This window comes from Lithobates pipiens, unplaced genomic scaffold (genome assembly GCF_037356315.1).
Source record: "Lithobates pipiens isolate NorthernLeopardFrog02 unplaced genomic scaffold, aLitPip1_a1.2 Scaffold_28, whole genome shotgun sequence".
Classification (NCBI taxonomy): domain Eukaryota; kingdom Metazoa; phylum Chordata; class Amphibia; order Anura; family Ranidae; genus Lithobates; species Lithobates pipiens.
The window spans coordinates 72,872,223-72,888,418 of record NW_027507789.1 but is presented as its reverse complement, the minus strand read 5'-3'; the positions used below and the strand labels follow the sequence as shown (position 1 = coordinate 72,888,418).

Sequence of the window (16,196 nt, the reverse complement as noted above, 5' to 3'; positions counted from 1 at the left end):
ATGATGCCTGCAGATGTCGCCCATTAAAGCTGAGAATCCTTGGTGGCCACAACACCTAATTTCCCACTACCCTACTACACATTGACGTCTTCTCTTTCCTTGAATCTTGGAGTCTCTTCCTAATCACACTTTTCTAATACTGCTTTTTCTTTAAATCCCTTATGTTTAGAATGTTTGCATTACACAACATTAATATCAGTTGTGACAGTTAGATAACACCACCGTTACAAAGATTCTATTTATGTCCTTGTATAACTTATGATATTGAACATTGTACTTCCTTTTACAAGAGAAGTCTAATAAAGAAATATAAAAAAAAAAAAAAACACAACTAAAATGAGAAAAAGTGTTAGCTGGAGCTTTAATCTAGTCACCGGGTGAAAATAAAGGAAAAAAATAAACATGAAAAAGAAAACAAATGCACCATCCAATCTAAGGATTGGCAAGTTGCAATAACACAATTTTGTTTTAGGGTTTGGGGACACTTTAGGAGTAAATATGTAATTTTCTAACAGTTAAATTCTCTTTCCATTTTGTTTTGCTTAATATACCATTGAAACGGTTTTGTTATATATGTTCTTTAAGTGCAAAAAATAAAAGAAAAGAAAAATTGTTAAATCACATTCGAAAATTTAGTGAGCTATTTACTTCCTGTAATTACCTCACAATTCTGCACCTGTACATCTACTGGCAATTTTTTTAACCAAAGACATGTAGCAGAAGGTAGCTCAATTTATGAAGAAATTTGATTTTTTTATTTTTTTTCATTGGATAGGTTGTATAAAAGAAATGGGAAAATATCAGGTTTTATTTTTTTACTAAAATTTCAGTCTTTTTCGCTTATGTAATAAAAAGCCTAATGATGATCAAACACCATCAAAAGAAAGCTCTATTTGTGTGAAAAAAAAAAAAAAAAAAAAGATAAAAAATTTAATTTTGGTACAGTGTTGCATGACCGCGCAAAATGGTCTAGTCAAGAAGGGGGTAAAATCTTCATAAGGTCACATGGTAAGATTACACACAAGCTTGTTTACATCTTAATACTGTCCCACACCAGGATTTACAGCAGTAAATAGGTTAGAAAAAAAGTTCCACTTTAAGTTTACTTACAGGGTAGCAACGCTCTGTAACCAGAGAATGCAACTTGTGACGATCAAACCTAGAATGGTAGAGGGAAAAAAAAAGAAAAAAAAATTACCACAAATTTGAGGGGTTTTTTTTGTTTTGTTTTTTAAACAGTTATTACACCATAAACTATAACCAAAATCTCTTAAAACCTTGCACTATTCAACTTCTATTCTGTCATAGCCAGGATAAAAAGTACTGGGGACAAGAAAGTAAAACTGCAACCAAGCAATTAGGTATTCCTAACCAGCAGCAAGAAAACGTAAGGGCCACTGTCAGGGCCATAAACTGCATGCGGCATCAACCACAAAACAGTACAATGCTGTGTACCAGCAGCGGTACCAGGACTTCCCATCTGCTGTCAGGACAAAAGGAGAGATTGGTTCAAGTTCTTTTTACAGAAAGTCTTGTATTTTTATCAATGAATACTAGGCTTCCTCGGATTGGCAGGAGGTGGAGTTTATGTAATTTGCCAACCTTTCCAGCTATTCAGAGGAAGCCAAAATACAAAGCTGCAGCACTCAGCCCAACTAAATTTTGTTCCAACACACAAAATCCCTATACTGCTTTCAAAACACAGCACTGTATCCTGTATATAGCTTATGCTACATAAGGTTTATATAGCGCTGACAGTAGCTGCATCAATTAGTAAAGTAAATTGTGGGCAGCTTGCCTAAACAAACTATTTAAAGTGAAGGTAAACCGGGAGTTTGACTTCTAGGCTCCATTCACATTAAGCATTTTGGGATCTCAGGCAGAATCGCTGCAATTCTGCCTGCGATCTAAAACCGCACTCACTGCAATAGCAAAACGTACGTTCATTTTCCATGCCACCTAAAACGTGGTGCAGTGTTGCTGCAATTATCGCACAAGCAGAAGCTTTTTGGCCAACAAGCTTTGTGTGTAGTGGTTTGACCCCCCAATAATCAGAACAAAATTGCATGGCATTTTAGGTGAAAAATAGAAAATAGCCTGGCCATGAAGGGGGGGGGGGGGGGGGGGGGGTGGTAAACCTTCCGGGACTGAAGTGGTTAAAGTTATTTACTGCTTGGTAGAATATGTAACCATTTGAATGCTCATAGTAGCCAGTCCACAGTTCTACTTAAATTAAAAAATTGTGCAATTACAAAGGCTGTACAGTACAAGTCTGTATCTGACCAATCTGACAGAGCTTGAGCTATTTTGCAAAAAAGAATGGTAAACATTTCACTCTAGATGTGCAAAGCTGGTAGAGACATCCCAAAAGACAACTGCAGCAAAAGGTGAATCTACAAAGTATTGACTCGGGGGCTGAATACAAATGCACGCCATTCTTTTCACATTTGGCAAAAACATTTGAATACCATTTATCATTTTCCCTTTCACTTCAATAATAATAATAATACGTGGCACATTGTGTTGGTCTTCTATTACATAAAATCCCAATAAAACACATTAACGAATACTTTTTCAAGGCACTGCATGCTTGTGAATCACCCCCAGTGTTCTTCCCAGGACAGATTAACAACAGAAACCATAGGAATATAAGTTACCTTTAAACATAAATACACTACATTCCGATATCCCTCAATTTAGGATTACATTAGGTTACATAAGGCACGTGTGAATAATTAGTAGGACTCTTAGTACAATCAGTGTGGAGGCTGAAATTCTGGATCAATGTCATTAAATTGCACACTGTATGTATAGGTTTTAACAGTACAAGATAAATGAAAACACGGAACAGCTGTATCAAGATTGGGAGGGAGAAAAATGAGAATAAGGCTTTGTAGTATAGTGCCAGATCAGGTAGGCCAACACTGCCACTTATTTTAGGAAGGGTAAAAGAGAGAGAGAGTGTTGTCCGGGCTACTTTAACTATAGATAAACTTAAAGCGGAGGTCCACCCTAAAGTGGACCTTCCGCTCATCGGAACCCTCCCCCCTCCGGCGCCACAATTGGCACCTTTCAGGGGGGAGGGGGGGTGCAGGTACCTGTACAGTACAGGTATCTGCACCCACTTCCGGGATAGCTCTCTGCGGAGGGGGGCGTAGATTACGCCCCTTTCCGAAAGTCCCCCGCTGCCTGCTGGGAAACACACAGATCCCAGAGGCAGCGGGTCCATCCTTATTGCGCATGCGCAGTAGGGAACCAGGAAATGAAGCCGAAAGGCTCCACTTCCTGATTCCCATACCCAAGATGGCGGCGGCAGCACCCGAGAGACGATCGAGAGATTGGCTTCGGGTGCCGACATCGCGGGCGCGCTGGACAGGTAAGTGTCACTATTTTAAAAGTCAGCAGCTGCAGTATTTGTAGCTGCTGGCTTTAAAAAAAAAAAAAAAAAAAAAAAAAAAAAAAAAGGGAGTCCCGGCGGACTCCCGCTTTAAGTAATATGGGGTGCAGAGAGACAAAGAAGGTTTGAGGAATCTGCATGGGTAACGCCTAAATTAGATATAGAACCCGGAGCAAGTGTCCTTTTGGAAGCATTACAGCGTCTGAACCAGGTGAGGGTTAAGCCCTTTTTGAAATGTCAAACTGATTTTAGTTAGCAAAAGGCTGAAATTGGCCTCATATAGCGTAGATGGATTCAAAGTAACATCAGTACTGAGGAATTTCATAGCAGACGAAGTTCAATGAAAAACAGACAAGATTACTCTATTCGCGTCACTTTACCATGGGTGAGTGTCATATTTGAGGCCACAGATTTTATAAATCTGAAAGTGCCCCATACTTTGAAAACAAGTTAAGCAAGGTGGGTAGAGAAGTTACATACATAATTACATAGGTTACATAGTAGGTGAGGTTGAAAAAAAAAGACACAAGTCCAACCTATGTGCGTGATTATATTACATTGTATATCCCTTTATGTTGCGGTCGTTCAGGTGCTTATCTAATAGTTTCTTGAAACTATCGATGCCCCCTCAGCTGAGATCACCGCCTGACATCCTTGCCGCTCTTACAGTAAAGAAACCTCCACATAGTTTAAAGTTAAACCTTCTTCCTTCTAATTTTTTTTTTGAAAAATTATTTTTATTGAAGGTTTTTCAACACATAGATAAACTCCAGACCCCCCCCCCCCCCCATGCCGCAACTGTAGGTATCGAAAGAAATAACAATTTGGTAGATCATGTTTAACCTTAAGCTGATCAAACATTAAAAGCTTCCCCCCTCCCACCACATGCTTCAGTTTAATGCCTACTCTGGCCCATATCACCGGGTCTGGAATTTCCCCAAAATGTGGCAATTTAGGATTAAACCATAGGAGTGTCAGGAGACCAACTCCCCTCTGGTTGTTTCATCAAGGCCTGTGCTTTTTCCCAGGCCTGTATCGTTACCCTCATTGAGGCCATCAGAGCTGATGAAGCCCTTGGACCTCTATACACCAAATAGGACAGGCTCTCATATGAGCCCAAAAGGGCCGCCTCCAGTACATTTGCCGAATCCCCATCCTCCCGTGTTAGCCAGCGTCCTGTGACCACCATTTGCCCAGCTAGATAATATTTAAAAAGATCCGGCAATGCCAAGCCACATTGACCCCATGGCTCCTGCAAAACCCTGAGACTTATTCTGGGGTGCGTAGCGTCCCATAAAAAGGAGCCAAAAAGACTATTAACCCTCCGAAAAAACGAGCAGGGAATCCAAATAGTAAAATTACGTAAAAGGTAAAGAAATACTGGCAGAACCTTCATTTTGAGCAGGTTAACCCTACCAATGAGGGACAGCGGCAGATGCTTCAAAGCTTCCAACTGCACCTTAACCCTGGCCAACAAGGGGAAGAGATTCAGAGACATATAGTCGCCCACTCCTGGTGAAACTCACTCCCAAGTACTTAAATTCCTGCACCCAGGCAATGGGGACTCTAGTGGTCGCCAGCTCTCGCGCCTCCCGATCAATAGCCATCACGTTGGACTTCTCCCAATTGACCCGGAGAACTCAGCAAATCAGTCGAGCACCCCGAACACCGCCTCCAAAGACGGCCCTGTGTCCCTCAAGAAGAGGAGCATGTCATCCGCATAGATCGCTATGCACTCCCTAATACCCCCCACCTCCAGTGCTCCTACCCAAGGTAATTGCCTCAGGGCTATAGCCAGTGGTTCTATTGCTAATGGAAATAAGAATGGGGATAGTGGACACCCGACGCATGCCCCTATTGACGCTAAATTGGGGTGAGACTGAATTGGCTATTTTGATACCCGCCTGTGGAGAACTATAAAGCAAAGAAATCCAGGTCACATAGATCTCCCACAAGCCCATGCTCCGCAGAACTGTTGACATGTATTGCCAGTCTACTGAATCAAAGGCCTTGGCCATATCCAGGGAAACTACCACTCTAGATCCTTTTTCGGCGTGTGCAATCTGTAGGTGGGTAAACAATCTGCGTAAATTAGTGTCAGTAGATTTCAGCGGAATGAACACTGTCTGATCAATATCCACCAAAGTCGTGATAACCTGAGAGAGTCTGGTAGCCAGCACCTTCGTTAGAATTTTTAAATCTTGGTTCAGCAGTGCGATCGGTCTATATGGAGAACACGATAGGGGGTCCTTGCCCGGCTTCGGCAGCAGGATCACCTGTGCCTCCAGCAAAGAGGCTGGGAGACACCTGTGTTCCAAGCAGTAGTCATACAAGTTTTTAAGTCTAGGAACCAATTCTTCCAAATGCTGCCTATACCACTCGATGCAGAAGCAGTCAGGCCCTGGGGATTTACGGGGAGGGAAGGACCTAATAGCTTTTTCAATTTCCTCTGTCGTTATGTCAGCCTCCAAAAAGTCCCTATCTGCCTCAGACAGCCTCGGGATCTGCAATGATGCTAACAACCCGTCTAACTCCGCCATGTCGCAGGTTGGTATGGATGCATACAGAGTTTTGTAGTATTCCACAAATGTGTCTAGTATGTCTGTCGGGGTTGTCAGTAGGTCACCCTGAGTATTCTTGATACAAGGAATATTAGTCTGCACCCTTTGCTCAGCCACTAGCATGGCTAACAGTTTACCGTTCTTGTCCCCTTGCTCAAAGATGGGTTCAGCCATTTTCGTCTTAGATGTGTGTGTTAGGTCAGAATAATGGAGTGCTAAAGCACGCCTTGCCTCCAACAGTCCACCATAGGTGACATTGGACTGATTGTTCGTGTGTTCCATGGCACACACCCTCTCCCTGTCCTGCAATTCTTGTTCTATCTGATTGTGGGACCTGCGGGCCTGTTTGATGGCTGAAATATAGTGCCCCGCATGCAGGCTTTAACCACTTTCAGACCGGACCATTTTGCTGATAAATGACCAGAGGTCTTTTTACAATTTGGCACTGCGCTGCTTTAACTGGTAATTGCGCGGTCATGCAATGTTGTACCCAAACAAAATTTGTGTCCTTTTCTTCCCACAAATAGAGCTTTCTTTTGATGGTATTTGATTGCCTCTGCGATTTTTATTTTTTTGCGATATAAATGGAAAAAGACCGCAAATTTTGAAAAAAAAATGATATTTTCTACTTTTTGTTATTAGAAAAATCCAATAAACTAAATTTTAGTCATACATTTAGGCCAAAATGTATTCAGCCACATGTCTTTGGTAAAAAAAAAAGTCAATAACTGTATATTTATTGGTTTGCGCAGAAGTTGTCACATCTACAAACTAAGGTACGTTTTCTGGAATTTACGCAGCTTTTAGTTTACGACTGCCTATCTCATTTCTTGAGGTGCTAAAATGGCAGGGCAGTACAAAACCCCCCCAAATGACCCCATTTTGGAAAGTAGACCCCCTAAGGAAATTGATAAGTGGCATGTTGAGCCCATTGAATATTTTATTTTTTTGCCTCAAGCGATTGAATAATGACAAAAAAAAAATTATTATTATTTTTTTACACAAAGTTGTCACTAAATGATATATTGCTCACACATGCTATGGGCATATGTGAAATGACACCCCAAAATAAATTCTGCTGCTTCTCCTGAGTACGAGGATACCACATGTGTGGGATTTTTTGGGAGCCTAGCCGCGTACGGGGCCCCGAAAGCCAAGAACCGCCTTCAGGTTTTCTAAGGGCGTAAATATTTGACTTCACTCCTCACTACCTATTACAGTTTTGAAGGCCATAAAATGCCAAGATGGCACAAAACCCCCACAAATGACCCCATTTTAGAAAGTAGACACCCCAAGCTATTTGCTGAGAGGCATGTTGAGTCCATGGAATATTTTATATTTTGCCACAAGTTGCGGGAAAATTACAAACTTTTTTTTTTTTTTTTTTTTTTTCACAAAGTTGTCACTAAATGATATATTGCTCACGCATGCCATGGGCATATGTGAAATGACACCCCAAAATAAATTCTGCTGCTTCTCCTGAGTACGGGGATACCACATGTGGGACTTTTTGGGAGCCTAGCCGCGTACGGGGCCCCGAAAACCAAGCACCGCCTTCAGGCTTTCTAAGGGCGTTACAGTTTTGAAGGCCATAAAATGCCAAGATGGCACAAACGCCCCCCAAATGACCCCATTTTGGAAGGTAGACACCCCTAAATTTAGGGGTACACTAGTGAGACTAGGTAATAAATGGCGGGTGCCCTGAAACTATAAAAAAAATAACTAACCAACCAGCGTCACCTGTAACCGTTATATGGTGATCACTGGTGAAAGGGTTAACTAGGGGGCAATCAGGGGGCTTTATGCGGTAGTATATGGGGGTCCCTAGCGCTATAAAAAGCTGCGGCGAACCTAAATACCTACCTGCCTAACTAGCGTCACCTGTGACACTAATACAGCGATCAGAAAAACGATCGCTTATTAGGCTGGGTTCACACTGGAGCGATGCAGGAACGCCACAAATCCGCGGCGGGTTCCCGCATCGCATGCCTCCTGGCGGCAGTTCACACTGCCCTATGCGAACTGCTGGGAGTGTCAGTGAAATGTTAATGACACCCCCAGATCAGTTCGCATATCGCAGTGCGATCTGCAAACTCGGATCGCATGGTGTGAACACCCATGCGATCCGATTCTGCTGCGGACCAAAAAAAGGGTCCCGTGCGAGTTTGCGGCGGGTGCGGCGGGTGCGACACGAATTCAGCCATACTATCTGTATGGCTGAACTCGAATCGCACAGAGATCGGATGTGATTTGCACTGCAGTGCGAATCACATTCGTTCTCATAAACCGCTGCAATGTGAACCCAGCCTTAGTGACACTGGCGACGGGAGGTGATCACGGGGTTAAACCTTTATTGGGGGGGTTAGTGGGGCACATTAGAACTAAAGGGGGCTAACCCTAACTGCCCTAACAGTTATTACAGTCACAAATGACACCAATGCAAAAAAAAAAAAAAAAAAAAAATGCAATTGGTGTCACTGTGACTGGGGGGGGGGGGGCAGGGGTAATTGGGGGGGTGATCGGGGGGTAAAGGGGGGGTGCGAGTGTGCCTGGCATGTTCTACTGTACATGTGGTGTGTTGGTGCAACTCACCGATCCTCTCTCCTCGGTGCCGGAACGAAAAATACCGACACGGAGGAGAGATTACATCACTTGCTCTCCTGTGTTTACATTACAGGAGAGGAAGTGATGTCACGGAGCATTTCTATTCGTCGGGAGCAATCGCGAGGGGGTGGCCATGAATGAATGGCCGCCCCCTCATCCCGGATCGCTCCCGAACGAATACCGACCGCCGCAGGCACCGGGGGGGCCCGATCGGGCCCCCCACCCGCGGGAAGGCAGGGACTTATATATACGCCCATATGCCTGCCCGTGCCATTCTGCCGACGTATATCGTCGTGCGGCGGTCGGCAAGTGGTTAAAGGCGTCCCAAACGATGGCGGTGTCGGCAGACCCCTCGTTATCTTCCCAATAATGTACAAAGTGTGGCGCTACTTGAGAGGACACCTCTTCTACCTCCAACCACCCCGGGTTCAATTTCCACCCCCTCCCCGTAGGACCCAAGTTGGATCCAATGTGAATTGACAAGGGCGAATGGTCTGAAATACCACCCGCTAAATACTTTGCCCCCCCCCCACTAATTGCAGCATAGAGGCATTGGCAAATGCTAGATCTATTCTCGATGAGGATTTATGAGTTTTTGATAAATGTGAGTAACCTCTGGTGACAGGGTTTTTCCAACGCCAAAGCTCTGTCAGGGAAGCAGCTGCCGCCCAGGCAGAAAGATCGGGCGACGCCACTCTAGATGCATTGGACGAGTCCAAAGCAGTAGATAGGATAGCATTAAAGTCCCCGGCTATAAGGAGAGGGAGATGCAGGTAGGGCGCCAATTTACCCAATAGGTCATACAGGATCTGAATCTGGAATGGGGGTGGAATATAAACGTTCACAAATACCATTTTGCACGCACCAATATCAGCCACAATCACCAAAAACCTACCATCCGGGTCTGAGATCACATGGTGAATGGTGCACGGTACCGCCTTACTAATTAAAATTGATACGCCCCTGGAGTAGGTAGAGTATGTAGCATGTAACGCTCTCTGTACCCAGGCTCTGCTTAAGGCCAGCACCCTGCTCCCATCCAGATGCGTCTCCTGCAAGAACACCACATGAGGACTAATTGTTTTTAGATATTGAAACATTAAAGCTCTATGGAATTTATCGTTAAGACCTCTAACATTCCATGAAACTACATTAAACCTTGATCCCGCCATCATCCCCCACGTGACTCGTTAGACGGTAAATGAAGTACAAACGACATCAGTGATACATACAGTTGAAGACTAAAATCAGATACAACATTAAGCATATGAATAGACAATTTACCTTGGAGGGCTGCACCTATCAAACCTATTACCCTTTGAAACCAATAAACCCCCTGCTGCCGTGTAACAACACAAAAAAACATGTACACGCAGTTTATCCCCAAACTGTGTCCAAAAACAGTCCTTGAAGGCATGGCATTGATGGGTCAAAAAAGGACCCCTAGACAAAAAGTAGAAACCCGAGAATCAAAAAAAGGGTTCAAGTGTAAACTAAAAGTCCAAAGTATCATGGACATAGTGTTCATGTGCCTGGAGCTCCCACTCCGCTTACGAACCGTCAGTCCTTTGGTATGGATATCCGGAAAGCCTGTTTCTCTATGTATCTCCCACCATCTTATTTATCCAGGTGGGGGCAAGAACAAAAGAAGAAATTATATAGGCAACCTTGGCAGGTGGCCCCACCCGAGGTAGGGAACCCGCAGGAGAACGTACAGGAGAAGCGGACATCAACTGCCACCACCAACCCCCCACCCGCCGCCAAAGAATGTCAGGCTTCTTGCAGGATAACAAAGTACATTCCAGCAGGAGACACATTTGTCAGGGAGTCGGGCCACCCCAAAACTGGGCAGCAACCACAAAAGGCAACAAAAGAAGAAAACAGGTAGTTGCAGTCAACCCACCGTTTGGCAATCAGGGGTGTCTCAACAGGCCATTTACAGCAAATGTAGCCATTGATCTGCTTCCGCAGGTGACTCAAAGAATTTCACCGATCCTCCGTGTTGCACCCGCAGTCGGCTGGGATAAAGCCTGGAATATTTCAGCTCACGCTCACGAAGCCTCCTTCTGACGTCTGTAAATGTCTTGCGTCTTCTCTGAAGATCAGCTGAGAAATCAGGATACAGGTGTACCACCATGTTCTCCAAAGGTAGGTTCTGATGTTTGCGAGCCTCGCGCAGGATCCGATCCCGGTCCCGAAAATTGAGAAAGCGTACCAAGAATGGTCTAGGGGGGGCCCCTGGGGGACCCCGACTGGTCGGGACCCTGTGAGCCCTCTCGACCACATACGTTGGGGGCACATCCGTCAAGTGAAGCAATGATTTAAAGAAATCTTCGTCAAATTCAGCCGGGCGGTCCCCTTCTGCTCCCTCCGGCAGGCCCAAGACCCTGACATTGTTTCTTCACAAACGGTTTTCAGCATCGTCGGACTTGGCCACCAGATTCTGAACCGTTCGCTGCAGCACTTGAATGGCCTCATCGTGACGGTGAGTAGTGTCCTCTGTCGCCGAGATGCGCGATTCAGTTTCCGAGAGCCGGCCCCGGAATTTATCAAAATCTGCTCTTATGAAGTTGCATTCCTCCGCCAGGTGGTCTATGCGCACCAACAAAGAAGTTCTGCTTTGCTCAATCGCTGCAAGAATAACAGTGGTATCATTAGTTGGAGGCAACGTGGGTGCAGATGGGTTAGCCTCCTGTGGGGCCGCCTGCTCCATATCCGCCATTAGAGCCTTGAATTGATTCAAAAAGTCACTAGGATTCTGCACAGGCTGTAACGGTGCTTTCTTAGCCACAGACTTGCTTTTGGAGGGCATGAGGAAAAGATGAAAGGTCAGTTGGCCTGAGGTATACTTGTGTGCAGAGAGGAGGGTGTGCCCCTTTAAGGATACTCAACTTCAGGGATACAGTAGAAAGTGATTAGTATGGCTAAAAGCACAGTTCTGGTATCCCCCAAGAACCTCTCACTTCCAGAAACTGAACAATAGAGTATGCAGACAGTCTTGCTATGCACTAGGGAGTTGGAGTGTAGCCCTTTAAGATATTCAGTTCATATGCCCAGCGAGGAAAGCAGCAGGGAATGGCACCAGGGCTGCTACCCACTCTCCCACACCCCTCTCCACCGCTCCTGTGCAGCTACCTATGGCCCCCAGTTCAGGACTCACCGCCCCAGCAAGGATGGTAAAGGGCCTCCACAGAGCCTACAGTCCACCCAATGGCAGATACACTGCTGTGCGGCTGATTGCGGTGGATAATTTCAGTCACCTCATCCGTGTCTGGCAGTATGGCCCGAGGATTCCTCTTCTTCCCGCGTCCCCTACGTTCCACGCTCCCGTGCAGCCGATTCCCGCACTCGGTACTCCACCGCGGCTGGTCCGGAGGCTCTACAGGCCGCAAGATGGCGGCCGGACCCTGTGAGCCGGCTAGGCCTCAAGCCACGGAGCCGCCAGACACACCGCTCACCACGCCAAAATGCTTCCCCGTAATCCAGCGGGATGGCAGAGGCGCAGGGGAGATAATTTGGTCGTCCCCAAAGTCAGACAGGCGAAGGATGGCACATGATTACATTTAGGATGGCAGGAGCTCCAGCACCACACGTCCTCCTAGGTCTACATCCGGCCACGCCCCCTCGTCCTTCTAATTTAATGAATGGCCATGAGTCTTGTTAAACTCCGTTCTGCAAAAGAGTTTTACCCCTATTGTGGGGTCACCAGTATGTTATTTGTATATTGAAATCATATCCCCTCTTAAGCGTCTCTTCTCCAGAGAAAATAAGTTCAGTGCTCACAACCTTTCCTCATAACTAATATCCTCCAGACCCTTTATTAGCTTGGTTGCCCTTCTTTGTGCTCGCTCCATTTCCAGTACATGCTTCCTGAGGACTGGTGCCCAGAACTGGACAGCATACTCTAGGTGCGGTCAGACCAGAGTCTTGTAGAGCGGGAGAATTATCATTTTATCTCTGGAATTAATCCCCTTTTTAATACATGCCGATATTCTGTTTGCTTTGTTAGCAGCAGCTTGGCATTGCATGCTAGTGCTGAGCCTATCATCTACTAGGACCCCCAGGTCCTTTTCCATCCTAGATTCCCCCAGAGGTTTTCCACCCAGTGTATAGATTGCATTCATATTTTTGGCACCCAAATGCATTATTTTACATTTTCTACATTGGACCTCATTTGCCATGTAGCTGCCCAACCCATTAATTCGTTCAGATCTTTTTTCAAGGTTTCCACATCCTGCAGAGAAGTTATTGCCCTGCTTAGCTTAGTATCGTCCACAAATACAAAGAATGAACCATTTACCCCATCCTCCAGGTCGTTTATGAATTGAGTTTATAAATGAGTTTATTAAACAGGATTGGTCCAAGCACAGAACCCTGGGGGACCCCACTACCCACCCCTTGACCGAGTATTCCCGATTTATCACCACCCTCTGAACTCGCCCTTGTAGCCAGTTTTCAATCCATGTGCTCACCCTATGGTCCAATGGACCTTATTTTGCACAGTAAATGTTTATGGGGAATTGTGTCAAATGCTTTTGCAAAATCCGGATACACCACGTCTGTGGGCTTTCCTTTCTGTAGATGGCAACTCACCTCCTCATAGGTTAGCAGATTGGTTTAGCAAGAATGATTCTTCATGAATCCATGCTGATTACTGCTAATGATACCATTCTCATTACTAAAATCTTGTATATAAGCCCTTATCATCCCCTCCAAGAGTTTACATATCATTGATGTTAGGCTAATAATGATGTTAGGTCTGTAATTCCCAGGGATGTATTTTGGGCCCTTTTTAAATATTAGTGCCACATTGACTTTTCTCCAATCAGCTGGATACATTCCAGTCAGTAGACTGTCAGTAAAAATGAGGAACAATGGTCTGGCAATTACTTGACTGAATTCTTCAAGTACCCTAGGGTGCAAGCCATCTGGTCCCGGTGATTTATTAATGTTAAGTTTCCTGAGTCTAATTTTAATTCTGTCCTCTTAACCATGGAGGTGTTCCTGTGATGTGTCATGAGGATAAACACTGCAGTATCCCCCCCCCCCCCGATTCCCTCGTGAAGACTGAGGAGAAGAAAAAATTCATTACCTTCGCCATCTCCCCATTCTTTGTAACCCGATGTCCTTCCTCATTCTTTATGAGGCCAATATGGTCTGTCCTCCTTTTTTACTGTTTACATACTTAACTGCTTGCCGACCACTGGCTGTCATGACGGCCCTGCAGCGCGGCTCTTGTTGCGGGAGGGTGTCATAGGACGTCCTCCCATTTAAACAGGGAATGCGCATGACCTTGCGCGCGCATCCCTGTTTCTTCACTGTCGGCGTGTCGCGGAGACACAGCTAACCATCAAGGGGGGTGAACAGCCATTGGTCATGGCTGTTTACCATGTGTTCGGCCGTGATCCTTTCACATCCGATCACTAAATGTAAAACACAGAGCGGTAACTAGCTGTTACCAGCTCTTCTCTCCTCACACACCGTTTCCAGTGTAAGGAGAGAAGAGCCTGGAGCAGCAAGTTACTGATCTGTGTTCTGCAGTGTCTGCACCAATACCACACTTGTCAGATCGCCCCCCCCCCCATTGCCATCTGTCACCCAACAGTCACCAGTGTCACCCGTCACATAAGAGACTCCCATCAGTGACCGCCAGCCGTCACCCATCAGTGACCGCCAGCCGTCACCCATCAGTGACCGCCAGCCGTCACCCATCAGTGACCGCCAGCCATCACCCATCAGTGACCACCAGCCGTCAGTGACCATCACCCATCAGTGGTGCACCCGTCACCCATCAGTGACCTTAGCTTGTCATCCATCACACGTCACCCATCAGTGAACGTGCTCTGTCACCCAACAGTGACCGTCAGCGGTGCATCCATCAGTGACCATCACCCGTCAGTGCACATAGCCTGTCACCCATCAGTGGCCATCGCCTGTCACCTTTTACACAGCCAACAACGTCATGTCCAAAAGAGTATACAACAGTGAGGAGGCATTCCCGATCCTCTCCATGATCGATTAGAGCAACAGGGAGTTCTCATCAGATTCCAATTCTGATTCCGAATCAAAATTCGGCATTTGAACCGAATAGTGACTCGGCAAATGATTAGAAAGAAGAATGGGTCCCTCCTAAAAGGGCACGGCACTCTGGAAACCAGGATTATATTCCCAGGCCCAGTACCAGCACTGCCGCCAGCAATAGGCCCCAAGAACAAATTCCCAGTACCAACACTGCAGCCGGCGATAGGCCCCATGAACAAATGCCCAGACCCAGTACCAGTGCTGCCACATCATGCCTGAGTACCAGCACAGGAAATTCCAATCCAACTACTGGAGTGTCGTTTCCCCCAAGAGCCAGGGCCTCTACATATATGCCAGATGGTCTTGCCAACCCAACATGGCTGCCTTCCGACTCTGCATCACCAATTAATCCCCCTTTCACAGCACAGGCAGGTGTGCAGACCAACACCCAAAATGTCTCAGATTGTTTGCTTTTGTCTGTTTTTGCCCAACACTTTGCTGCAATTTATTGTGGACCAGATAATTTATATGCCCAGCAGTATATTGCCAAATAACCCCCCAATCATCATATGCCCATCCGTTTGAGTGGAGAGATCTGAATTTGGAGTTCAAATTGTTTATGGGCCTCACCATAAACATGGGGATTACAAAAAAAAAAAAAAAAAAAAATGCTTATTGGTCCACCAACCCTATACACAACATGGCCATTTATTCTACAGTAATGTCCAGGTCCCGATACAATGATAATAATGCCCTTTCTTCACTTCAGCGACAACACCCAGTGCCCTCCCCTAAATCATCCAAATTACAAGTTATATAAACTTCGCCCACTGATAAAATAGGATTTTTTGTACTCACCGTAAAATCCTTTTCTCTGTAATTCACCGACCGACACAGCTCCTCTCTTAGCCATTGGGTTGTTATGCCCACCACTAGGAGAATACTAGGCATTACTTGTTATGTAACACTCTTACATAACATTACAAGAACTTTCCGCAACACCACCTTATTTATCCTTGTGGATAACCAGATAAGGCGACTTGCATGACAAAGTCGCCAGTTCCGAAACCCTCCTGGCCGATGCGATAGCCACTAGAAAGACCACTTTATCCCAAAGAGTCAACAGGGGAATCTAAATGATATTTTCAAATGGCGGTTTTTGAAGCGCCAATAACACCAGGTTCAGATCCCACGGGGGTAACGGTGGATGTACCGGAGGGACTACATGTTGCACCCCCTGAACAAAGGTACTCTCTAATGAGTGAGACGCCAGGGCTGATATTTGCCCCTTAATGGTGCTTAACGCTAATTTCTACTCCTTGCTGAAGAAATAGCAGGATCCTGGATAAAGAAAAGGAGCGTGGATGCCATCCTTTCTCCTCACACATGGAGATGTAAGCCTTCTAGGTATGATGATATATCTTCAGAGAAGAAGATTTCCATCCCTCAACATAGTTGGGACCACCAAGTCTGACAGACCCCAGTTCCTCAACACCTGGCTCTCAATAGCCATGCCGTTAAATCCAGCAACGGTAAAGCAGGATGGAGAATCGGACCTTAAGACAGAAGGTCCTCTCGTAACGGTAGTCGCCATGGGGCGTCTGCCACCAGGC

The 16,196-nt window shown here is 45.7% G+C and overlaps 1 protein-coding gene across 2 annotated transcripts in view; it reads right to left on the bottom strand.

The window, feature by feature from the left end:
- Positions 1-16,196, bottom strand: part of MRPL45 (mitochondrial ribosomal protein L45) — a 133,058-nt gene that overhangs the window by 75,699 nt on the left and 41,163 nt on the right. For both annotated transcript variants that reach the window (XM_077459405.1, XM_077459406.1), the window contains exon 5: positions 1,111-1,159. In XM_077459405.1, the coding sequence (XP_077315531.1) occupies positions 1,111-1,159 (49 nt within the window). The remainder of the gene's footprint in view (positions 1-1,110; positions 1,160-16,196) is intronic.